General features: G+C 58.8%; 1 protein-coding gene across 1 annotated transcript in view; it reads right to left on the bottom strand.

Moving 5' to 3' along the window:
• LOC125449508 (sarcoplasmic/endoplasmic reticulum calcium ATPase 2-like) overlaps positions 1–24215 on the bottom strand; it is a 51248-nt gene that overhangs the window by 16331 nt on the left and 10702 nt on the right. The window contains 2 exon segments of the mRNA XM_059642759.1: positions 651–733; positions 16835–16852. Coding sequence (XP_059498742.1) covers positions 651–733; positions 16835–16852 — 101 coding nt within the window.

Genomic DNA, 24215 nt, shown 5'->3' with positions numbered 1-24215 from the left:
TGGGACTCCACCAGCAGTCAAGCATTTTATTTAGTCAAAAACTGAGGACTGAAGGGAGATCTGTGCAGAATGAGGATTAGTTTGCAGAAAAGGAGAAACAAGGGGAAAACCGTTGCCACGTGCTGATGGTAAAAGGATGAACGGGGAGAGACTGAAGGTTTGGTGTGAGCAACAGGCTCTTAATTGGTGGTGGTGGTGGATTAACATGACGAAGAATGTTCTTTCTGCAGAGTGGTAATGTCTAGTAACAGCCCCTTATCTTTCTGCAGAGTAGTAATGTCTAGTAACAGCCCCTTATCTTTCTGCAGAGTAGTAATGTCTAGTAACAGCCCCTTATCTTTCTGCAGAGTAGTAATGTCTAGTAACAGCCCCTTATCTTTCTGCAGAGTAGTAATGTCTAGTAACAGCCCCTCCCAGGAGGGAGAATGCTGATGAAGGGGAGATAACCTTGCAGGACGATGAAAATTGAGGGAGGTGAAAGGGGCAGACTGGATTGCTCTGGACAGTGTACATGGACTCAGGGGGCTGAATGGCCTCCTGCTGGCCTACACTGACAAGCAGAGTCAGAGACTTGGAGTGAACAATCTCCATTGCGTCCAAAATGCATCTAGAACTCAAGGCAGCTGAACTAGGTTCGCTGGTGTACTTACAAAAGAGATGCAGGCAGCGAGCAGTAATATCCGCACCAGTAAATCCTCAAACTGATCGAGTACCAGAGACCAGAGAGACTTCCCTGAGAGATAAAAGGAGGAGACAGCGAGCGGAAGGGAGGGGAGGGGATGTGAGCCAAGAGAAGAGAAAGAGCAAAGCGGTAGGGGAGGAGAGCGCGGGAGAGAGAGCGCGGGAGAGAGAGCGCGCGAACGCGAGCGCGAGAGAGAGCGCGAACGCGAGCGCGCGAACGCGAGCGCGCGAACGCGAGCGCGCGAGAGAGAGCGCGCGAGAGAGAGCGCGCGAGAGAGAGCGCGAGAGAGAGAGCGCGAGAGAGAGAGCGCGAGAGAGAGAGCGCGAGAGAGAGAGCGCGAGAGAGAGAGCGCGAGAGAGAGAGCGCGAGAGAGAGAGCGCGAGAGAGAGAGCGCGAGAGAGAGCGCGAAACGAGAGCGCGAACGCGAGCGAGAGCGCGAACGCGAGCGAGAGCGCGAACGCGAGCGAGAGCGCGAACGCGAGCGAGAGCGCGAACGCGAGAGAGAGCGAGAGAGAGAGCGCGAGAGAGAGCGCGAGAGAGAGCGCGAGAGAGAGCGCGAGAGAGAGCGCGAGAGAGAGCGCGAGAGAGCGCGAGAGCGAGCGAGAGAGCGAGCGAGAGAGCGCGAGAGCGCGAGAGAGAGCGCGAGAGCGAGAGAGCGCGAGCGCGAGAGAGAGCGCGAGAGCGAGAGAGCGCGAGCGCGAGAGAGAGCGCGAGAGAGAGCGCGAGAGAGAGCGCGAGAGAGCGAGCGCGAGAGAGAGCGCGAGAGAGCGCGCGAGAGCGCGAGAGAGCGAGAGAGAGCGCGAGAGAGCGCGAGAGAGCGCGAGAGAGCGCGAGAGAGCGAGAGAGAGCGCGAGAGCGAGAGAGAGCGCGAGCGCGAGCGCGAGCGAGAGAGAGCGCGCGAGAGCGCGAGAGAGCGAGAGAGAGCGCGAGAGAGCGCGAGAGAGCGCGAGAGAGCGCGAGAGAGCGCGAGAGAGCGAGAGAGAGCGAGAGAGAGCGCGAGCGCGCGAGAGCGAGAGAGAGCGCGAGCGCGCGAGAGCGAGAGAGAGCGCGAGCGCGCGAGAGAGAGCGCGAGCGCGAGAGAGCGAGAGAGAGCGAGAGAGCGCGAGAGAGTGCGCGAGAGAGAGCGCGAGCGCGAGCGCGAGAGAGCGAGCGCGAGAGCGAGCGCGAGAGCGAGCGCGAGAGAGCGCGAGCGAGAGCGCGAGCGAGAGCGCGAGCGAGAGCGCGAGCGCGAGAGAGAGCGCGAGAGAGAGCGCGAGAGAGAGCGCGAGAGAGAGCGCGAGCGCGAGAGAGAGCGCGAGCGCGAGAGAGAGCGCGAGCGCGAGAGAGAGCGAGAGAGAGCGCGAGCGCGAGAGAGAGCGCGAGAGAGAGCGCGAGCGCGAGAGAGAGCGAGAGAGAGCGCGAGCGCGAGAGAGAGCGCGAGAGAGAGCGCGAGCGCGAGCGCGAGAGAGCGAGCGCGAGAGAGAGCGCGAGAGAGAGCGCGAGAGAGAGCGCGAGAGAGAGCGCGAGAGAGAGCGCGAGAGAGAGCGCGAGCGCGAGAGAGAGCGCGAGCGCGAGAGAGAGCGCGAGCGCGAGAGAGAGCGCGAGCGCGAGAGAGAGAGAGAGAGCGCGAGCGCGAGAGAGAGCGCGAGCGCGAGAGAGAGCGAGAGAGAGCGCGAGCGCGAGAGAGAGCGAGAGAGAGCGCGAGCGCGAGAGAGAGCGAGAGAGAGCGCGAGCGCGAGAGACAGCGAGAGAGAGCGCGAGCGCGAGAGACAGCGAGAGAGAGCGCGAGCGCGAGAGACAGCGAGAGAGAGCGCGAGCGCGAGAGACAGCGAGAGAGAGCGCGAGCGCGAGAGACAGCGAGAGAGAGCGCGAGCGCGAGAGACAGCGAGAGAGAGCGCGAGCGCGAGAGACAGCGAGAGAGAGCGCGAGCGCGAGAGAGAGCGAGAGAGAGCGCGAGCGCGAGAGAGAGCGAGAGAGAGCGCGAGCGCGAGAGAGAGCGAGAGAGAGCGCGAGCGCGAGAGAGAGCGCGAGCGCGAGAGAGAGCGCGAGCGCGAGAGAGAGCGCGAGCGCGAGAGCGAGAGAGAGCGCGAGCGCGAGAGAGAGCGCGAGCGCGAGAGAGAGCGCGAGCGCGAGAGAGAGCGCGAGCGCGAGACAGAGCGAGAGAGAGCGCGCGAGCGCGAGAGAGAGCGCGAGAGAGCGCGAGAGAGCGCGAGAGAGCGCGAGAGAGCGCGAGAGAGCGCGAGAGAGCGAGAGAGAGCGAGAGAGAGCGAGAGAGAGCGCGAGCGCGAGACAGCGAGAGAGAGCGAGAGAGAGCGCGAGACAGCGCGAGAGAGAGCGCGAGAGAGAGCGCGAGAGAGAGCGCGAGAGAGAGCGAGAGAGAGAGCGAGAGAGAGAGCGAGAGAGAGAGCGAGAGAGAGAGCGAGAGAGAGCGCGAGAGAGCGCGAGAGAGCGCGAGAGAGCGCGAGAGAGCGCGAGAGAGCGCGAGAGAGAGCGCGAGAGAGCGCGAGAGAGCGCGAGAGAGCGCGAGCGCGAGGGAGAGCGAGAGAGAGCGCGAGCGCGAGGGAGAGCGAGAGACAGCGCGAGCGCGAGGGAGAGCGAGAGAGAGCGCGAGCGCGAGGGAGAGCGAGAGACAGCGCGAGCGCGAGAGAGAGCGAGAGAGAGAGCGCGAGAGCGAGAGCGAGAGCGCGAGAGAGCGCGAGAGAGCGCGAGAGAGCGCGAGAGAGCGCGAGAGAGCGCGAGAGAGAGCGAGAGAGAGCGAGAGAGAGCGAGAGAGAGCGAGAGAGCGCGAGAGCGCGAGAGAGAGCGAGAGAGCGCGAGAGAGCGCGAGAGAGCGCGAGAGAGCGCGAGAGAGCGCGAGAGAGCGCGAGAGAGAGCGCGAGAGAGAGCGAGAGAGAGCGAGAGAGCGCGAGAGAGCGCGAGAGAGCGCGAGAGAGCGCGAGAGAGCGCGAGAGAGCGCGAGAGACAGCGAGAGAGCGCGCGAGCGCGAGAGAGAGCGAGAGAGCGCGCGAGCGCGAGAGAGAGCGAGAGAGCGCGCGAGCGCGAGAGAGAGCGAGAGAGAGAGCGCGAGAGAGAGCGAGAGAGCGAGAGAGAGCGAGAGCGCGAGAGAGAGCGAGAGAGCGCGAGAGAGCGCGAGAGAGCGCGAGAGAGCGCGAGAGAGCGCGAGAGAGCGAGAGAGAGCGAGAGAGAGCGAGAGAGAGCGAGAGAGCGCGAGAGAGCGCGAGAGAGAGCGAGAGAGAGCGAGAGAGAGCGAGAGAGAGCGAGAGAGCGCGAGAGAGAGCGAGAGAGCGCGAGAGAGAGCGCGAGAGAGAGCGCGAGAGAGAGCGCGAGAGAGCGAGAGAGCGCGAGAGACAGCGAGAGAGAGCGAGAGCGCGCGAGAGAGCGAGAGAGAGCGCGAGAGAGAGCGCGAGAGAGAGCGAGAGAGAGAGCGAGAGAGAGAGCGAGAGAGAGCGCGAGAGAGCGCGAGAGAGCGCGAGAGAGCGCGAGAGACAGCGAGAGAGAGCGCGAGAGACAGCGAGAGAGAGCGAGAGAGAGCGAGAGAGAGCGAGAGAGAGCGAGAGAGCGCGCGAGCGCGAGAGAGAGCGAGAGAGCGCGCGAGCGCGAGAGAGAGCGAGAGAGCGCGAGAGAGCGCGAGAGAGAGCGCGAGAGAGAGCGAGAGAGAGCGCGAGAGAGCGCGAGAGAGCGCGAGAGAGAGCGAGAGAGAGCGAGAGAGCGCGAGAGAGCGCGAGAGAGAGCGAGAGAGAGCGAGAGAGAGCGCGAGCGCGCGAGAGAGAGCGCGAGCGAGAGAGAGCGAGAGAGAGCGCGAGAGAGCGCGAGAGAGCGCGAGAGAGAGCGCGAGAGAGCGCGAGAGAGCGCGAGAGAGCGCGAGAGAGCGCGAGAGAGCGCGAGCGCGAGGGAGAGCGAGAGAGAGCGCGAGCGCGAGGGAGAGCGAGAGACAGCGCGAGCGCGAGGGAGAGCGAGAGAGAGCGCGAGCGCGAGGGAGAGCGAGAGACAGCGCGAGCGCGAGAGCGAGAGCGAGAGAGAGAGCGAGAGCGCGAGAGGGCGCGAGAGAGCGCGAGACAGCGCGAGAGAGCGCGAGAGAGCGCGAGAGAGCGCGAGAGAGCGCGAGAGAGCGCGAGAGAGAGCGAGAGAGCGAGAGAGCGAGAGAGAGCGAGAGAGCGCGAGAGCGCGAGAGAGAGCGAGAGAGCGCGAGAGAGCGCGAGAGAGCGCGAGAGAGCGCGAGAGAGCGCGAGAGAGCGCGAGAGAGCGCGAGAGAGAGCGCGAGAGAGAGCGAGAGAGAGCGAGAGAGCGCGAGAGAGAGCGAGAGAGCGCGAGAGAGCGCGAGAGAGAGCGCGAGAGAGAGCGCGAGAGAGAGCGCGAGAGAGAGCGCGAGAGAGAGCGCGAGAGAGCGAGAGAGCGCGAGAGACAGCGAGAGAGAGCGAGAGAGCGTGCGAGCGCGAGAGAGAGCGAGAGAGCGCGCGAGCGCGCGAGAGAGCGAGAGCGCGCGAGAGAGCGAGAGAGAGCGCGAGAGAGCGCGAGAGAGAGCGCGAGAGAGAGCGCGAGAGAGAGCGCGAGAGAGAGCGAGAGAGAGAGCGAGAGAGAGCGCGAGAGAGCGCGAGAGAGCGCGAGAGAGCGCGAGAGAGCGCGAGAGACAGCGAGAGAGAGCGCGAGAGACAGCGAGAGAGAGCGAGAGAGAGCGAGAGAGAGCGAGAGAGAGCGAGAGAGCGCGCGAGCGCGAGAGAGAGCGAGAGAGCGCGCGAGCGCGAGAGAGAGCGAGAGAGCGCGAGAGAGAGCGAGAGAGCGCGAGAGAGCGCGAGAGAGCGCGAGAGAGCGCGAGAGAGAGCGCGAGAGAGAGCGCGAGAGAGAGCGAGAGAGAGCGCGAGAGAGAGCGAGAGAGAGCGCGAGAGAGCGCGAGAGAGCGCGAGAGAGCGCGAGAGAGAGCGAGAGAGCGCGAGAGAGCGCGAGAGAGCGCGAGAGAGCGCGAGAGAGCGCGAGAGAGCGCGAGAGAGCGCGAGAGAGAGCGCGAGAGAGCGCGAGAGAGCGCGAGAGAGAGCGAGAGAGAGCGAGAGAGAGCGAGAGAGCGCGAGAGAGCGCGAGAGAGCGCGAGAGACAGCGAGAGAGAGCGAGAGAGCGCGCGAGCGCGAGAGAGAGCGAGAGAGAGCGAGAGAGCGCGAGAGAGCGCGAGAGAGCGCGAGAGAGCGCGAGAGAGCGCGAGAGAGAGCGAGAGAGCGCGAGAGAGAGCGAGAGAGAGCGAGAGAGAGCGAGAGAGCGCGAGAGAGCGCGCGAGCGCGAGAGAGAGCGAGAGAGCGCGCGAGCGCGAGAGAGAGCGAGAGAGCGCGCGAGCGCGAGAGAGAGCGAGAGAGAGCGAGAGAGCGCGAGAGAGAGCGAGAGAGCGCGAGAGAGAGCGAGAGAGAGCGAGAGAGAGCGAGAGAGAGCGCGAGCGCGCGAGAGAGAGCGCGAGCGAGAGAGAGCGCGAGAGAGCGCGAGAGAGAGCGCGAGAGAGCGCGAGAGAGCGCGAGAGAGCGCGAGAGAGCGCGAGAGAGCGCGAGAGAGCGCGAGAGAGCGCGAGCGCGAGGGAGAGCGAGAGAGAGCGCGAGCGCGAGGGAGAGCGAGAGACAGCGCGAGCGCGAGGGAGAGCGAGAGAGAGCGCGAGCGCGAGGGAGAGCGAGAGACAGCGCGAGCGAGAGAGCGAGAGCGAGAGCGAGAGCGCGAGAGAGCGCGAGAGAGCGCGAGAGAGCGCGAGAGAGCGCGAGAGAGCGCGAGAGAGCGCGAGAGAGAGCGAGAGAGCGAGAGAGAGCGAGAGAGCGCGAGAGCGCGAGAGAGAGCGAGAGAGCGCGAGAGAGCGCGAGAGAGCGCGAGAGAGCGCGAGAGAGCGCGAGAGAGCGCGAGAGAGCGCGAGAGAGAGCGCGAGAGAGAGCGAGAGAGAGCGAGAGAGCGCGAGAGAGCGCGAGAGAGCGCGAGAGAGCGCGAGAGACAGCGAGAGAGCGCGCGAGCGCGAGAGAGAGCGAGAGAGCGCGCGAGCGCGAGAGAGAGCGAGAGAGCGCGCGAGCGCGAGAGAGAGCGAGAGAGAGAGCGCGAGAGAGAGCGAGAGAGCGAGAGAGAGCGAGAGCGCGAGAGAGAGCGAGAGAGCGCGAGAGAGCGCGAGAGAGCGCGAGAGAGCGCGAGAGAGCGCGAGAGAGCGCGAGAGAGCGCGAGAGAGCGCGAGAGAGAGCGAGAGAGTGCGAGAGAGAGCGAGAGAGCGCGAGAGAGCGCGAGAGAGAGCGAGAGAGAGCGAGAGAGAGCGAGAGAGAGCGAGAGAGCGCGAGAGAGAGCGAGAGAGCGCGAGAGAGCGCGAGAGAGAGCGCGAGAGAGAGCGCGAGAGAGAGCGCGAGAGAGAGCGCGAGAGAGCGAGAGAGCGCGAGAGACAGCGAGAGAGAGCGAGAGAGCGTGCGAGCGCGAGAGAGAGCGAGAGAGCGAGAGAGAGCGCGAGAGAGCGCGAGAGAGAGCGCGAGAGAGAGCGCGAGAGAGAGCGCGAGAGAGAGCGAGAGAGAGAGCGAGAGAGAGCGCGAGAGAGCGCGAGAGAGCGCGAGAGAGCGCGAGAGAGCGCGAGAGAGCGCGAGAGACAGCGAGAGAGAGCGCGAGAGACAGCGAGAGAGAGCGAGAGAGAGCGAGAGAGAGCGAGAGAGAGCGAGAGAGCGCGCGAGCGCGAGAGAGAGCGAGAGAGCGCGCGAGCGCGAGAGAGAGCGAGAGAGCGCGAGAGAGAGCGAGAGAGCGCGAGAGAGAGCGAGAGAGCGCGAGAGAGCGCGAGAGAGCGCGAGAGAGCGCGAGAGAGCGCGAGAGAGAGCGCGAGAGAGAGCGCGAGAGAGAGCGAGAGAGAGCGCGAGAGAGAGCGAGAGAGAGCGCGAGAGAGCGCGAGAGAGCGCGAGAGAGCGCGAGAGAGAGCGAGAGAGCGCGAGAGAGCGCGAGAGAGCGCGAGAGAGCGCGAGAGAGCGCGAGAGAGCGCGAGAGAGAGCGCGAGAGAGCGCGAGAGAGAGCGAGAGAGAGCGAGAGAGAGCGAGAGAGAGCGAGAGAGAGCGAGAGAGCGCGAGAGAGCGCGAGAGAGCGCGAGAGAGCGCGAGAGACAGCGAGAGAGAGCGAGAGAGCGCGCGAGCGCGAGAGAGAGCGAGAGAGCGCGAGAGAGCGCGAGAGAGCGCGAGAGAGCGCGAGAGAGCGCGAGAGAGAGCGAGAGAGCGCGAGAGAGAGCGAGAGAGAGCGAGAGAGAGCGAGAGAGCGCGAGAGAGCGCGCGAGCGCGAGAGAGAGCGAGAGAGCGCGCGAGCGCGAGAGAGAGCGAGAGAGCGCGCGAGCGCGAGAGAGAGCGAGAGAGAGCGAGAGAGCGCGAGAGAGAGCGAGAGAGCGCGAGAGAGAGCGCGCGAGCGCGAGAGAGAGCGAGAGAGCGAGAGAGAGAGCGAGAGAGCGAGAGAGAGAGCGAGAGCGAGAGAGAGAGCGAGCGCGAGAGCGAGCGCGAGAGCGAGCGCGAGAGAGAGCGAGAGAGAGAGCGAGAGAGCGCGAGAGAGCGCGAGAGAGCGCGAGAGAGCGCGAGAGAGCGCGAGAGAGCGCGAGAGAGCGCGAGAGAGAGCGAGAGCGCGAGAGAGAGCGAGAGAGCGCGAGAGCGCGAGAGAGAGCGAGAGAGCGCGAGAGAGAGCGAGAGAGAGCGAGAGAGCGAGAGAGAGCGAGAGAGAGCGAGAGAGCGCGAGAGAGCGCGAGAGAGCGCGAGAGAGCGCGAGAGAGAGCGCGAGAGAGCGCGAGAGAGAGCGAGAGAGAGCGAGAGAGAGCGAGAGAGCGCGAGAGAGAGCGAGAGAGCGAGAGAGAGCGAGAGAGAGCGAGAGAGCGCGAGAGAGAGCGCGAGAGAGCGCGAGAGAGAGCGAGAGAGAGCGAGAGAGCGCGAGAGAGCGCGAGAGAGCGCGAGAGAGCGCGAGAGAGCGCGAGAGAGAGCGAGAGAGAGCGAGAGAGCGCGAGAGACAGCGAGAGAGTGCGAGAGCGCGCGAGCGCGAGAGAGAGCGAGAGAGAGCGAGAGAGCGAGAGAGAGAGCGAGCGCGAGAGCGAGCGCGAGAGAGAGCGAGAGAGAGAGCGAGAGAGAGAGCGAGAGAGAGCGAGAGAGCGCGAGAGAGCGCGAGAGAGCGCGAGAGAGCGCGAGAGAGCGCGAGAGAGCGCGAGAGAGAGCGAGAGCGCGAGAGAGAGCGAGAGAGCGCGAGAGCGCGAGAGAGAGCGCGAGAGAGAGCGAGAGAGCGCGAGAGAGCGCGAGAGAGAGCGAGAGAGCGAGAGAGAGCGAGAGAGCGCGAGAGAGCGCGAGAGAGAGCGCGAGAGAGCGCGAGAGAGAGCGAGAGAGAGCGAGAGAGAGCGAGAGAGAGCGCGAGAGAGCGCGAGAGAGAGCGAGAGAGAGCGAGAGAGAGCGAGAGAGAGCGAGAGAGCGCGAGAGACAGCGAGAGAGTGCGAGAGCGCGCGAGCGCGAGAGAGAGCGAGAGAGAGCGAGAGAGAGCGAGAGAGAGCGAGAGAGCGCGAGAGAGCGCGAGAGAGCGCGAGAGAGAGCGAGAGAGAGCGAGAGAGAGCGAGAGAGCGCGAGAGAGCGCGAGAGAGCGCGAGAGAGCGCGAGAGAGAGCGAGAGAGCGCGAGAGAGCGCGAGAGAGCGCGAGAGAGCGCGAGAGAGCGCGAGAGAGCGCGAGAGAGAGCGCGAGAGAGAGCGAGAGAGAGCGAGAGAGAGCGAGAGAGAGCGAGAGAGCGCGAGAGAGAGCGAGAGAGAGCGAGAGAGCGCGCGAGCGCGAGAGAGAGCGAGAGAGCGCGCGAGCGCGAGAGAGAGCGAGAGAGCGCGCGAGAGAGCGAGAGAGAGAGCGAGCGCGAGAGAGAGCGCGAGAGAGAGCGCGAGAGAGAGCGCGAGAGAGAGCGCGAGAGAGAGCGCGAGAGAGAGCGCGAGAGAGCGCGAGAGAGAGCGAGAGAGAGCGAGAGAGAGCGAGAGAGCGCGAGAGAGAGCGAGAGAGCGAGAGAGAGCGAGAGAGAGCGAGAGAGCGCGAGAGAGAGCGCGAGAGAGCGCGAGAGAGAGCGAGAGAGAGCGAGAGAGAGCGAGAGAGCGCGAGAGAGCGCGAGAGAGCGCGAGAGAGCGCGAGAGAGCGCGAGAGAGAGCGAGAGAGAGCGAGAGAGAGCGAGAGAGCGCGAGAGAGCGCGAGAGACAGCGAGAGAGTGCGAGAGCGCGCGAGCGCGAGAGAGAGCGAGAGAGAGCGAGAGAGCGAGAGAGAGAGCGAGCGCGAGAGCGAGCGCGAGAGAGAGCGAGAGAGAGAGCGAGAGAGCGCGAGAGAGCGCGAGAGAGCGCGAGAGAGCGCGAGAGAGCGCGAGAGAGCGCGAGAGAGCGCGAGAGAGAGCGAGAGCGCGAGAGAGAGCGAGAGAGCGCGAGAGCGCGAGAGAGAGCGCGAGAGAGAGCGAGAGAGCGCGAGAGAGCGCGAGAGAGAGCGAGAGAGCGAGAGAGCGAGAGAGAGCGAGAGAGCGCGAGAGAGCGCGAGAGAGAGCGCGAGAGAGCGCGAGAGAGAGCGAGAGAGAGCGCGAGAGAGCGCGAGAGAGCGCGAGAGAGAGCGAGAGAGAGCGAGAGAGAGCGAGAGAGCGCGAGAGACAGCGAGAGAGTGCGAGAGCGCGCGAGCGCGAGAGAGAGCGAGAGAGAGCGAGAGAGAGCGAGAGAGAGCGAGAGAGCGCGAGAGAGCGCGAGAGAGCGCGAGAGAGAGCGAGAGAGAGCGAGAGAGCGCGAGAGAGCGCGAGAGAGCGCGAGAGAGAGCGAGAGAGCGCGAGAGAGCGCGAGAGAGCGCGAGAGAGCGCGAGAGAGAGCGCGAGAGAGAGCGAGAGAGAGCGAGAGAGAGCGAGAGAGCGCGAGAGAGAGCGAGAGAGAGCGAGAGAGCGCGCGAGCGCGAGAGAGAGCGAGAGAGCGCGCGAGCGCGAGAGAGAGCGAGAGAGCGCGCGAGAGAGCGAGAGAGAGAGCGAGCGCGAGAGAGAGCGCGAGAGAGAGCGCGAGAGAGAGCGCGAGAGAGAGCGCGAGAGAGAGCGCGAGAGAGAGCGCGAGAGAGAGCGCGAGAGAGAGCGCGAGAGAGCGCGAGAGAGAGCGCGAGAGAGAGCGCGAGAGAGCGAGAGAGAGCGAGAGAGCGCGAGAGACAGCGAGAGAGTGCGAGAGCGCGCGAGCGCGAGAGAGAGCGAGAGAGAGCGAGAGAGAGCGAGAGAGCGCGAGAGAGCGCGAGAGAGCGCGAGAGAGAGCGAGAGAGAGCGAGAGAGCGCGAGAGAGCGCGAGAGAGAGCGAGAGAGCGCGAGAGAGCGCGAGAGAGCGCGAGAGAGAGCGAGAGAGAGCGAGAGAGAGCGAGAGAGAGCGAGAGAGCGCGAGAGAGAGCGAGAGAGAGCGAGAGAGAGCGAGAGAGCGCGAGAGAGCGCGAGAGAGCGCGAGAGAGAGCGAGAGAGAGCGAGAGAGAGCGCGAGCGCGAGAGAGAGCGAGAGAGCGCGCGAGCGCGAGAGAGAGCGAGAGAGCGCGCGAGCGCGAGAGAGAGCGAGAGAGCGCGCGAGCGCGAGAGAGAGCGAGAGAGCGCGCGAGCGCGAGAGAGAGCGAGAGAGCGCGCGAGAGAGCGAGAGAGAGAGCGAGCGCGAGAGAGCGCGAGAGAGAGCGCGAGAGAGAGCGCGAGAGAGAGCGCGAGAGAGAGCGCGAGAGAGAGCGCGAGAGAGCGCGAGAGAGCGCGAGAGAGCGCGAGAGAGCGCGAGAGAGCGCGAGAGAGAGCGAGAGACAGCGAGAGAGAGCGAGAGAGCGCGAGAGAGCGCGAGAGAGCGCGAGAGAGAGCGAGAGAGAGCGAGAGAGAGCGAGAGAGCGCGAGAGAGAGCGAGAGAGAGCGAGAGAGCGCGAGAGAGCGCGAGAGAGCGCGAGAGAGAGCGAGAGAGAGCGAGAGAGAGCGAGAGAGAGCGAGAGAGCGCGAGAGAGAGCGAGAGAGCGCGCGAGAGCGCGCGAGCGCGAGAGAGAGCGAGAGAGCGCGCGAGAGAGCGAGAGAGAGCGAGAGAGAGCGAGAGAGCGCGAGAGAGCGCGAGAGAGCGCGAGAGAGCGCGAGAGAGCGCGAGAGACAGCGAGAGAGAGCGAGAGAGCGCGCGAGCGCGCGAGAGAGAGCGAGAGAGCGCGCGAGAGAGAGCGAGAGCGCGCGCGAGAGAGAGCGAGAGCGCGCGCGAGAGAGAGCGAGAGCGCGCGCGAGAGAGAGCGAGAGCGCGCGCGAGCGAGAGCGAGAGAGCGCGCGAGCGAGAGCGAGAGAGCGCGCGAGAGAGAGCGAGAGCGCGCGCGAGAGAGAGCGAGAGCGCGCGCGAGAGAGAGCGAGAGCGCGCGCGAGAGAGAGCGAGAGCGCGCGCGAGAGAGAGCGAGAGCGCGCGCGAGAGAGAGCGAGAGCGCGCGCGAGAGAGAGCGAGAGCGCGCGCGAGAGAGAGCGAGAGCGCGCGCGAGAGAGAGCGAGAGCGCGCGAGTGAGAGCGCGAGAGAGTGAGCGAGAGAGAGAGAGAGAGAGAGAGAGCGCGAGCGATATCAAGACTCAGCAATGAGAATGAGGGGAAGAGAAAGGTTCAGACGTGGGGTTGGGGGGGGAATAAACAGAGTGAGAGAGAGAGAGAGAGGTTGAGATATGGCAGATGGAGGGCACAAGTGAGAGAGAGAGGGACAGAGCAAACAACAGAGGCAGGACAGTGGAGAAATCAGCAGAAAAGACATGGTGGAAGATGGAGAGTGAGATGGAAAGAGGTTAGGTGTGTGGGGGGTGGGGCAAGGAGAAGGAAGAGGGGTTAGGGGAAAGAAGAAATCCATTATCAATCATAAGCCAAGTCTTTTTTTGCATGCTGGGCATTATCAATTGAGTATAAGGCCCTAATAGACAGGAGGGTGGACAGGCCCAGAACAACACATGACCCCTGGGTCACAGTGTGTGAGAGTGCGAGAGCGAGAGCAGGAGCAGCAAGAGAAACGAGAACCAGGAGGGGGAAGAATGGAAGTGGGGAAAGGGAATTAGCCAGGGTTCCTGCTCCTGAGCTCTATCCAATGAGCCCTGGGTGAGACATTGAGCACGAGAGAGAGAGAGAGAGAAGTCAAGAGATAGGGAGACAGTAGGGATGGGAAGACAGGCTGTGAGTGGGACAGAGGGGGGCAGTGGCAAAGAGGTGTTGGGGGGGGGGGGCAGGTAAACTGGGGGCAAGAGCACACTCAAGGGAGCAAGCTAGTGTAAGGGAGGAAAGCAGCCACGCTTTCCAGTCCTGACTATTGTCCCGTTATACCTGGGTTAGACAAAGAAAGCAAGACCGAGTGCGGGAAACAGGGAGGAAATAAGCCAGGATTTCTGTGCCTGACCATTATGCAGTGATCCCTGGGTTAGACAAGAGTGGGAGCAGGGGAGGGTGAAAGAGAGGAGCACAGGAAGGTTGGGAAGAAAGACAGTGAGAGAACAAGAAAGCGAGGAAAGAGCAAGGAAATCAGCCAGGGGCTTCTGGCTCCTCAACATTATCCAGTGTGTCCTAGCTGGAAGCAGCTAATCTGTTTTGTAACAAGGTGTGGAGCTGGATGAACACAGCAGGCCAGGCAGCATCAGAGGAGCAGGAAAGCTGACGTTTCAGGTCAGGACCCTTCTTCAGAAAATTTCTGAAGAAGGTTCCCAACCCAAAATGTCAGCTTTCTTGCTCCTCTGATGCTGCCTGGCCTGCTGTGTTCATCCAGCTCCACACCTTGTTATCTCAGGCCTCACCATTGCCAGTTCCTACTATCTTTAATCTGTTTTGTAAATGTTGCATGGAGGGGTTTGGGGTTCAGGGGTTTAGAGTATCTACAAGACTAAGGCATAGGAGCAGAAGTAGTCCATTCAGCCCATCGTGCCAGCTCTGCCATTCAATGAGAAACTGAAGACTTGATCTGATAATATTCATTTCCACTTTCCTGTCTTTTTCCTTTCCCAATCACACAAACACAGAAGTCAATGGCAGGAACAAGTGTACGTTGTTCAGACATTGGCCAGTCCAGCCATTCAATACGATCATGGCTGATAGTCCATCTCCTGTTTTCTCTCCATAGCCGCTGTTACCTTTAATATATAAAATCTCCTTTTCTTCAATACAACCCCAGGGATTGCTCTCTGCAGCCTGCTTTGATTTTGTTTCCTTACTGATTAAAAGTATGTCTCCCTCAGCCATGAATATACTCAATGACCCATTCATGATGGCCCCCTGTGGGAAAGAATTCCAAATTCACTCCCCTCAGACAGAAGAAATTCCTACTCATTTTGTTTTAAAATGTGTGACCCGTCTCTCTCTGAGATGAGGCACTCTGTTCCTAGATTTTCCAACAAGGGGAGATTCTGAGGAAGGGTCACCAGACCTTAAAGATTAACTCTGATTTCTCTTCACAGATGCTGCCAGAACTGCTGAGCTTTTCCAGCAAATTCTGTTTCAGCTTCTGATTTACAGCATCCATAATACTTATGGTGCTTTTCCTTTCCCCAGAAATCTTGTCTGTTTCAATAAAGGTCACTACTCATTCTCCTGAATTTCAGTGAGTATAGGCCCAACCTACTCAAACTTATAAGACCGGGAATCTGCTGAGTGAAACTTCTCTGGACTGCCTCCAACACCAGTCTATCTTTCCTTAGCTAAGGGACACCAAAACTGTTCAGAGAATCCCAGCTGGGTTCTAGCTAGCATCTTGTATAGTTTTAGGGAAACCTCCTTAATTTTATAGTCCGACCCCTCTGAAATAAAGGCCAACATTCCATTTGCCTTCCCTATTGTCTGCTGAACTCGGATGCAGACCTTTTGAGAGTCATGAGTGAGGACTCCCAAATCTCTCAGCTTTCTACAATTAAATGATATTCTCTTTTTCTTGCTAAAGTGCATCACCTCATATTTCCCCACATTCTGTTCCAACTGCCATGTTTTTGCCAAACCACCTACTTTTGTGGCTTCAGTAAATTTGGTGATAACTCCTTTCACATTCCTCAAAGTTATGAGTATAGATTCTAAATAAAGGGCTCTTGTGGCTCAGTTTTAGTGTCCCTACCTCTGAGCCATGAGGCCTGGGTTCAAGTCCCCTCAGCCCAGTTGTGTCATAACAGATCCAAAGAGACGGATTCAAATAACTATATTTTAAATGAGTCTGGCCCCAATATTATCTCCTTTGGTGGCTGCTGCTCTGGTCTGTTCTTTTGAGCATCTCCCCAACAGAAATAGAACTCATTCACAATGCATGGGCGGAGGGGCTCAGTTTTGATGAGAAACAGGCCAGAGATGAAGCAGTCGTCATCTCCTGGATGAGTAATCCAGAGGCACAGGCAAATGGTCTGGAGAGACGCATTCAAATCCCACCACAGCAGCTAGTGGAATTTAAATACAATCCATGAATCGGAGTAAAAAATACCAACCTCAGATGATGGAGACTGTGGCAACCATCATCGCTTGTCAAAGAAAGAAATCTGCCACCCTTAACTGGTCTGGCCAATATGCAACACTGGACCCACAGCAACGTGGTCATGGACTCATACCACATGGAAACATACCATTCGGTCCAGCCAGTCCATGCCAACCATAATTCCAAACTAAACAAGTCCCACCTGCCTGCCTGTTCCTGGCTCACATCCCTCCAAACATTTCTTATTCGTATACTTGACCAAATGTCTTTTAAACATTGTAACTGTGCCTGCATCCATCACTTCCTCTGGCAGTTCGTTCCACACATGAACCACTTAATACCACTAGGCCATTGCATCCCTTATCGCTAGACTGTTAATCTAGAGGGTCAGATAATATTCTGGGGATCTGAGTTCGAATCCTGCCTTGACTGATGGTGGAATTTGAGTTCAAAAAACTATCTTGAATCAAGAATCTAATGATGACCACGAATCTATTGATGATTGTCAGAAAAAAACCCATCTGGTTCACTAATGTCCTTTAGGGAAGGAAACTCTCATCTTTACCTGGTCTAAGCCTACATGTGACTCCAGGCCCACAGCAATGTGGTTGACTCTGAACTGCCCTCTGGGCAATGAGGGACGGGCAATAAATGCTGCCTAGCCAGCGACTCCCTCAGTCCGTTAATAAATTTAAAAAACTGCGTTAAAAAAATTGACCGTATGTCTTTTTGAAATCTTTCTCCATTCACCTTAAAGGTATGCCCCCAGTCTTGAAATCCTCCACCTAGGAAAAAGACACCTGCCATTCACCTGACCCCTCATGTTTTTATAAACCTCTATTAGGTCACCTCTCAACTTCCTATACTCCAGTGAAAAAATCCCAACCTCTCCTTTTAACTCAAACCCTCCATTTCCAGCAACTTCCTGGTAAATCTCTTTTGAACTATGCCCAGTTTTATAATATCCTTCCTATAGCAGGGAATCCAGACCTGGACAGAGTTCTGATTGACTTTTCAGATCTGGTAAGAGTCACTCACTTTAAGAGTGGGTAGGCCTGGACAAAAAACTGCTGGCAGACTACATTTCAGGAAAGGGAGGAAGCAAAATGGTGCAGTACTCTTAATGCTGCTGTGGGTTAGAGTGAGAAGGAAGACCGTGCTCCTTGGAAGACAGGATTCAGAGGTGTTGTGTTTATGGTGGTTTGCAAAGGAGGCAACAGGTCAGTTCAGGATAAACTTGTACATTCAGCATGTGTGGGTGCGGGTGTGAGGTGGGGAACAGTGCTAGAGTTGGGGAGGGTCCTGGACAAGGAGGAGCAAACTTAAGAGGGGTGTTCCGAAACATTCAAAAAGTGAAGCTAGCTGCCATTAAGAAGCAATGATATACATGGCCAGTAAGTCATTTGATAGTGGAAACAATAGATCTGTATAAGACAATGGCATATACAGGGATACAGAACCCCGTGACATGGTGATAGCTACTAATATCCTATCTCCATAAATGGTGTAACAGGCTGGAGAAGGGGCTGAAGTCCTGAAGAAGGGTAATATCCAAAATGTTGACTTCCCTTTCCTGGCTTGCTGTGCTCTTCCAGCCTCCTATTTGTCTAGCTTGGAGAAGGGGCTGAATGGTCTCCTCCTGAACCTACAATAACAGAGTCAAGATCAGGCTGAATGGCCTCCCATTCCTATGGAACAGGCTTGAGAAGGGGTTGAATGAGTCTGGGAACAGACTGGAGATGGAGATAAACAGACTGCAGAATGATCCGCGCATGATCAAAACTGCCAATTGAGGTCAAAGATTTTCATACCTTCTTCCGCTGGGAGTTCTGAAGGAACAGGAGATCCATGAACATGGAAAAGAGGAGAGAGAACACATTAGAAACAGGGGCACAGAGTGAGGAGCTAGCCCAGAGTGAGCTGCTGCACTCCACCACAGACACCAGGCATGTTAGTATTATCAAGCACATCGCAATGCCCTCCTGTTGCACAGTTCGAAACTCAAATGAGCAGCATTCATTTTAGCACAATCCAAAATGCAGTCAAGTATAGTTTCAGAACTGGGTACCCTGCCTGTAACCCAAACCAACCCACAAGCACAACTCAATTCAACACTGTCAGTTACAAGGCAGAAAGGCATAGATGTGGCTCTATTCCTTGTATCATTAAAATCCCCATTGAACTGATCCAAATTATGAGATCATTCCTCAGGGTCCAAGCCATAGCAATTCTGTGCTGGCATTTAATTTTAATAACTTCTCAATTTTATGGCTCTCCCGCCACCCCCCTCTCCCCCCCCCCACTTCAAGAATCATCACATGCGCACGTGCACATACTTTTGTTGTTACCCAATCGTTTTCACATGCCCATTACTCGATTAAGTAGTCTTCATTAAACAGTTTCAAGGTAAGCCACAGGGTAACATATTGGCGGCTGCAAACATGTTTGTTGATTCAAGAAACTATCAATTAATACTAATTCGAAGAGGAGCTGTGGTTAGAGGAACCAGACGCAAGACACAGCACAGCACTATCACACGTACAGATTTAACACGCCAACATGCCGACACTCAACTTCAACAACATAGTCACCCAGGGAACATACCTACAATCAGCTTCCACTGCACTGAGCCACCGGGAGACAGGCAAACAACTTCAACGATACTGGATGATAAAGTGTGAAGCTGGATGAACACAGCAGGCCAAGCAGCATCTCAGGAGCACAAAAGCTGACGTTTCCGGCCTAGACCCAGGGTCCATCCAGCTTCACACTTTTTTATCTTGGATTCTCCAGCATCTGCAGTTCCCATTATCTCTCAGTGATACTGGAACCAGGAGACGTGCAGTCAAAGAGCTTGAACAACATGACGAGTCACCTGGGGACAAGCCTACAGTCAGCTTTAAGGATACCACGAAGCATGCCTACAGTCAGTTTCAACAACACCGCGAGTCACTGGGAGACAGGCAAACGCTTCAACAAGACTGGAACCAGGAGATGTGCAGAGCAAGAGCTTCAACAATACCATGAGTCACCTGGGGGCAAACCTACATCAGAGTCAACAACACCAAGAGTCACCAGGAGACATGCCTACAGTTAGCTTCAATTACACCACCACTGCGAGACATCCCTCAAGCCAGCTTCAATAACACCATCACTGTGAGACATGCCGACAGCCTGCTTCAACAACAGAGTTACCGGGAGACATGCACACTGTCGGTATCAACAACACCATTAGTCACCTGGAGACTGCACAGTCAGCTTCTTCTGAGTAGTCTGGGGAGAACCAGACAGCTAATTAACAACAGTGGTCGTCTCTGTGTCAAAGCAGTTTGTGCCAATTACCGCAAACCCCTTACTGGGATTTAGAAACCCTGAACAATGCACTGGGCCAGAGAACAATAAGCACATCAACAAGGAAAGTAGTTGTGAATAAAAACAAAGTACTGGAGAAAACGTGCATCTCTGGAGAATGTAAGAGAGTTAACATTGAGTCCACTGATCATTCTTTGCAATGACATGCAGCTCCAAAGTATTTTGTACTTACTTAGACCAGTGAGGAAAGTAAGTCTTGGACAAAAAAACCTTATACAAGACCACATCCCAATACCAACCTTGGAATGCACCACTGCGACCCCCAATACTGCTCCAATATTACATCACCACTGTTGCCCACCAGAAATCGCAGGAGAGGTAGAATCAAGCAGATTTCTTTGAACTGCTGAATATTGTGCAATAGTCAGCGAACACCTTCACTTCTGACTTTATGATGGAGGCATGGGGCGATGTCCAGGAGCTGAGATGATTGACTTCCAACAACCATGACCACGACCACCTTCCTTTGTGTCATTATTACTCCAACCAGCGAAGAGTTTGCCCCCGATACCCGTTGATTCTAGTTGTGCTTGGGCTCCTTGATACCACACTCTGTCAGACATGGCCTTGATGTCCAGGGCTGTCACTCTTACCTCACATTTGGAATTCAGCTCTATAGTTCATGTCTGAGCCAGGGACATAAGAAGATCAGGAGCTGAGAGGCCCTGGGGAGAACCCAAACTGGGTGTCACTGAGTAGGTGCAGCTGGATATCAGTGTTGATGACATCTTCCATGATTTTACTGATGAAATTCAGTACACTATGGGAGAGTAATTAACCAGGGTGGATTTGTCCTACTTTTTAAATGTATAGGACATACCTGGCCAACTTCCATTTTGGTCGGTGGAACAGCTTGGCTAGGAGAACGGCAAGTTCTGGAGCACAAGTCTTCAGTACTATTGCTGGAATGTGGTCAGGGTGCACAGCCTTTGCAGTGTCGACTATCTCCAACCATTTCTTGATATTAAGTATAGTAACTTGAGCCAACTGAAGTCTAGGATCTGTGATGCTGCAGACCTCGAGGGGATGCAAAGATGGATCAGCCACTTGGGACTTCTGTTTGAAGATGGATGCCATTGCTTCAACCTTGACTTCTGCGCTGATGCAACGGGCTTCCCTGTTGAGGATGGGGATATTTATACAGCCTCCACGTACAGCGAGCTGTTTAATTCTCCAGCGCCAATCACGTTGAAATCAATGAGATATACCATATACATGAAAACAGGGGATGCCCAGTGAAATCCCAATGAAACAAACTCCCTGTCAAGGCCACATCCAGAGACTATCACTTCCTGCCTATTGCCCAATTTTGTTCCCAGCTTTTCCTGGAATCCCATGGGCTTTGTTCTCAGCCAAGCTAAAATCCAGAAAGATGACATCAACTGCTCCACACCCTCACTCTCTTCATTACCTCTCCCAAACGTTAAAATACGTTACCCAGAGACAACCTTTAACTGTTTAATCTGTGCTGACCATCTTGGACTAATCTGATTAACCTAATGGGCTGAACAGCCTCTTGCTGTGCCAAGACTTCTGTGAATGAAGGCTGATCCCCCTCCTCTTTGAGGAAATTGTGCCAACAGGTTTCCCATCCGGGTTACAGTGATGGGTCTGGGTCTGGGTCATTACTCCACCTGATTTAAGGCAACAGTACAAGACAAGCGAAGCTCTAATCTTTTAGTACAGACAATAGTGGAGAGAGGGCTGCAGAAAAATGGTTGGAGCCTGCGCTGTTAGATCCCTTGTTTTACACCACCGACCGTGCCCGAGGTTTGATCCACTTTCCAAGATAAAGAAAACAATTCCACTCTCGTGAATTCTTTCCTGTCCAGTTGTAAGGAGTGCACTGTTTTTCTAGAAAATGAAATCAGGTGCAAAGTATTTGTGAAGAAGCATAGCCAACACTGCATACTGGTCACATTTCTGCCATAGGCTGCACTCCTCCATTGAGACCTTCTCTTATTCTTCATGTCCTAACAAAAAGAATTTGGGCTTTCCTTGCCAATATTATTTCATGTCTTCTCTTTGCTTCCATGATTTCTTTTCAATTCCATCCATCACCCTGATATTCTTTTTGGAGTTTCTCTGAACATTGAACCCTCCACATGTTGATGTAATCTTTAATTCTCCATTTTCAGCCCCACCCCCCCCCAACAAAAGTGGGGGGGTGATTTATTTAAATCAGCATAAAACACCAAGACAGCCTCAGCTGGAGGACTAAGCCTACTTCTGGACCCTACAGTTCAGGAAGGACAGGAGCGGTTTGGACAAAGTGCAGAAAAGATTCAGGAGAAAGACACCATACTCACAGAGAACCATGGACTGTCTTCTTAATAGGGACAGACGGAGTACTGACGGCAAGTTCATGTTGAGGGCTTTCACACCTCAGGACAGGGTTGATGTGACAGGGTGGGGCCTCTGGGGTAACGACGGCCAATGTATGAATTTAACTGTGTTATTGGCAGTTTCACCCTCTAGTGAAAACTCACTGAGCATAAAAACCCCCGCTCAAGAGAATAGTTGCAAGAATGAAGAACACCAGTTATATGGACAGATTGGAGAAGCTGGCACTGTTCTCCTTCATACGAGTCCCAGACTGTTCCCTCGCCTTCCCCAAGCAACCTCAGGTTTGAGCCTTGAAGCTGAAGGTTAATTGATTTAGGAGACCACAGGGAACATGGTAAAGTCAGAACAGAGAGATGCTAATTTAGACCAAGGCCCAGTGGATATCAATAGCTTCATCAAAAGGGGTCAATCTTTCAGGAAAGAGGAACTTGTTACCGATTTCACCTAGAAACAAATATAGATCTTTATGTATGTCTTGCAATTCTAAATGTGTGCGCAACATAATTGACCAATGCTGCCAACAATCTCAATCTTACTGTTCCTCACCTCCAGTCTCCATTATTGTGACAAATTTCAGGCTGACCTTTCAATAATCAGTCTCAGAAAACCCCTTCCCAGAGACTCTTCCCCAACTCTGCAACCCCCAACTTTCCACCACCCCCACAGTTTCCACCCCCCCCACACTGTACACCCCCCACAGTTTCCACACCGTCCCCCCGTTTTCACACCCCCCGACACCGTTCCAACCCGTCCCCCCATTTCCACCCCCCTGACACTGTTCCCCCCCGGCAGTTTCCAAACCCACAGTTTCCACCCCCTACACCGTTTCCCCCCCCGCAGTTTCCACGCACCCGCCACACTGGTCCCCACTCCCAGTTTCCACCTTCCCCACCGTTTCAAACACCCCCACACTGTTCCACCCGGTCCCCCGTTTCCAAACCCCCACACCGTTGCCCCCCGTCCCCCGTTTCCAGACCCCCCACACCGTTCCCACCCATCCCCACACCGTTGCCCCCCGTCCCCCGTTTCCAGACCCCCCACACCGTTCCCACCCATCCCCACACCATTTCCCCCCCGTCTCCCACACCATTTCCCCCCCAGTTTCCACCCCCCCAGATCGTTCCACCCCCCCCCGACACCGTTCCCCAACCCCAGTTTCCACGACCCCCACACTGCTCCCCACCAGACCGTTACCCGCCTCGTTTCCACGACCCCCACACTGCTCCCCACCAGACCGTTACCCGCCTCGTTTCCACGACCCCCACACTGCTCCCCACCAGACCGTTACCCGCCTCGTTTCCACGACCCCCACACTGCTCCCCACCAGACCGTTTCCTCCCCTCGCACACCGTTCCACGCTCCCCACCAGACCGTTTCCTCCCCTCGCACACCGTTCCACGCTCCCCACCAGACCGTTTCCTCCCCTCGCACACCGTTCCACGCTCCCCACCAGACCGTTTCCTCCCCTCGCACACCGTTCCACGCTCCCCCCCAGACCGTTTCCTCCCCTCGCACACCGTTCCACGCTCCCCGCCAGTTTCCTCCCCTCGCACACCGTTCCACGCTCCCCCCCAGTTTCCTCCCCTCGCACACCGTTCCACACCCCCGTCCCCCCACCCCCACACCTTTTCCCCCCCGTCCCCCACACCGTCGTTCCCCCACACCTTTTCCACCCCGTCCCCCACACCGTCGTTCCCCCACACCGTCTCCCCCCCCGTTTCCCCCACACCGTCTCCCCCCCCCGTTTCCCCCACACCGTCTCCCCCCCCCGTTTCCCCCACACCGTCTACCCCCCCCGTTGCTCCCCCTTCCCCCACACCGTTCCGCCCCGTCCCCCCGTTCCCACACCGTTCCGCCCCGTTCCCCCCACACCGTTCCACCCCCCAAGTTTCCACGCCCCCCCCCCACACCGTTCCACACCCCCAGTTTCCGCCCCGTCCCCCGTTTCAACACCGTTCCCCCCACACCGTTCCACTCCCCAAGTTTCCACCCCGTCCCCCCATTTCCACGCCGTCCCCACACCGTTCCACCCCGTCCCCCCGTTTCCACGCCGTTCCACCCCGTCCCCCCCGTTTCCACGCCGTTCCACCCCGTCCCCCCGTTTCCACGCCGTTCCACACCGTCCCCCCGTTTCCACGCCGTTCCACCCCGTCCCCCCGTTTCCACGCCGTTCCACCCCGTCCCCACACCGTTCCACCCCGTCCCCCCGCCGTTCCACCCCGTCGCCCCGTCTCCACGCCGTTCCACCCCGTCCCCCCGTTTCCACGACGTTCCACCCCGTCCCCCCGTTTCCACGCCGTTCCACCCCGTCCCCACGCCGTTCCACCCCGTCCCCCCGTTTCCACGCCGTTCCACCCCGTCCCCACGCCGTTCCACCCCGTCCCCCCGTTTCCACGCCGTTCCCCCCGTTTCCACGCCGTTCCACCCCGTCCCCCCGCCGTTCCACCCCGTCCCCCCATCTCCACGCCGTTCCACCCCGTCCCCCCGCCGTTCCACCCCGTCCCCCCGTTTCCACGCCGTTCCACCCCGTCGACCCGTTTCCACGCCGTTCCACCCCGTCCCCCCGTTTCCACGCCGTTCCACGCCGTCCCCATGCCGTTCCACCCCGTCCCCCCGTCTCCACGCCGTTCCACCCCGTCCCCACGCCGTTCCACCCCGTCCCCACGCCGTTCCACCCCGTCGACCCGTTTCCACGCCGTTCCACCCCGTCCCCCCGTTTCCACGCCGTTCCACCCCGTCCCCCCGTTTCCACGCCGTTCCACCCCGTCCCCACACCGTTCCACCCCGTTCCCCCGCCGTCCCCACACCGTTCCACCCCGTTCCCCCGCCGTCCCCACACCGTTCCACCCCGTTCCCCCGCCGTCCCCACACCGTTCCACCCCGTCCCCCGTTTCAACACCGTTCCCCCCACACCGTTCCACCCCCCAAGTTTCCACCCCGTCCCCCCGTTTCCACGCCGTCCCCACACCGTTCCACCCCGTCCCCCCGTTTCCACGCCTGTCCACCCCGTCCCCCCGTTTGCACGCCGTTCCACCCCGTCCCCCCGTTTCCACGCCGTTCCACCCCGTCCCCCCGTTTCCACGCCGTTCCACCCCGTCCCCCCGTTTCCACGCCGTTCCACCCCGTCCCCCCGTTTCCACGCCGTTCCACCCCGTCCCCCCGTTTCCACGCCGTTCCACCCCGTCCCCCCGTTTCCACGCCGTTCCACCCCGTCCCCCCGTTTCCACGCCGTTCCACCCCGTCCCCCCGTTTCAACGCCGTTCCACACCGACACCGTTCCCCAACCCCAGTTTCCACGACCCCCACACTGCTCCCCACCAGACCGTTACCCGCCTCGTTTCCACGACCCCCACACTGCTCCCCACCAGACCGTTACCCGCCTCGTTTCCACGACCCCCACACTGCTCCCCACCAGACCGTTACCCGCCTCGTTTCCACGACCCCCACACTGCTCCCCACCAGACCGTTACCCGC

Source organism: Stegostoma tigrinum, chromosome 46, assembly GCF_030684315.1.
Source record: "Stegostoma tigrinum isolate sSteTig4 chromosome 46, sSteTig4.hap1, whole genome shotgun sequence".
Lineage (NCBI taxonomy): Eukaryota > Metazoa > Chordata > Chondrichthyes > Orectolobiformes > Stegostomatidae > Stegostoma > Stegostoma tigrinum.
The sequence above is the reverse complement of the archived record's forward strand: the minus strand, read 5'-3'. Positions and strand labels throughout refer to the sequence as shown.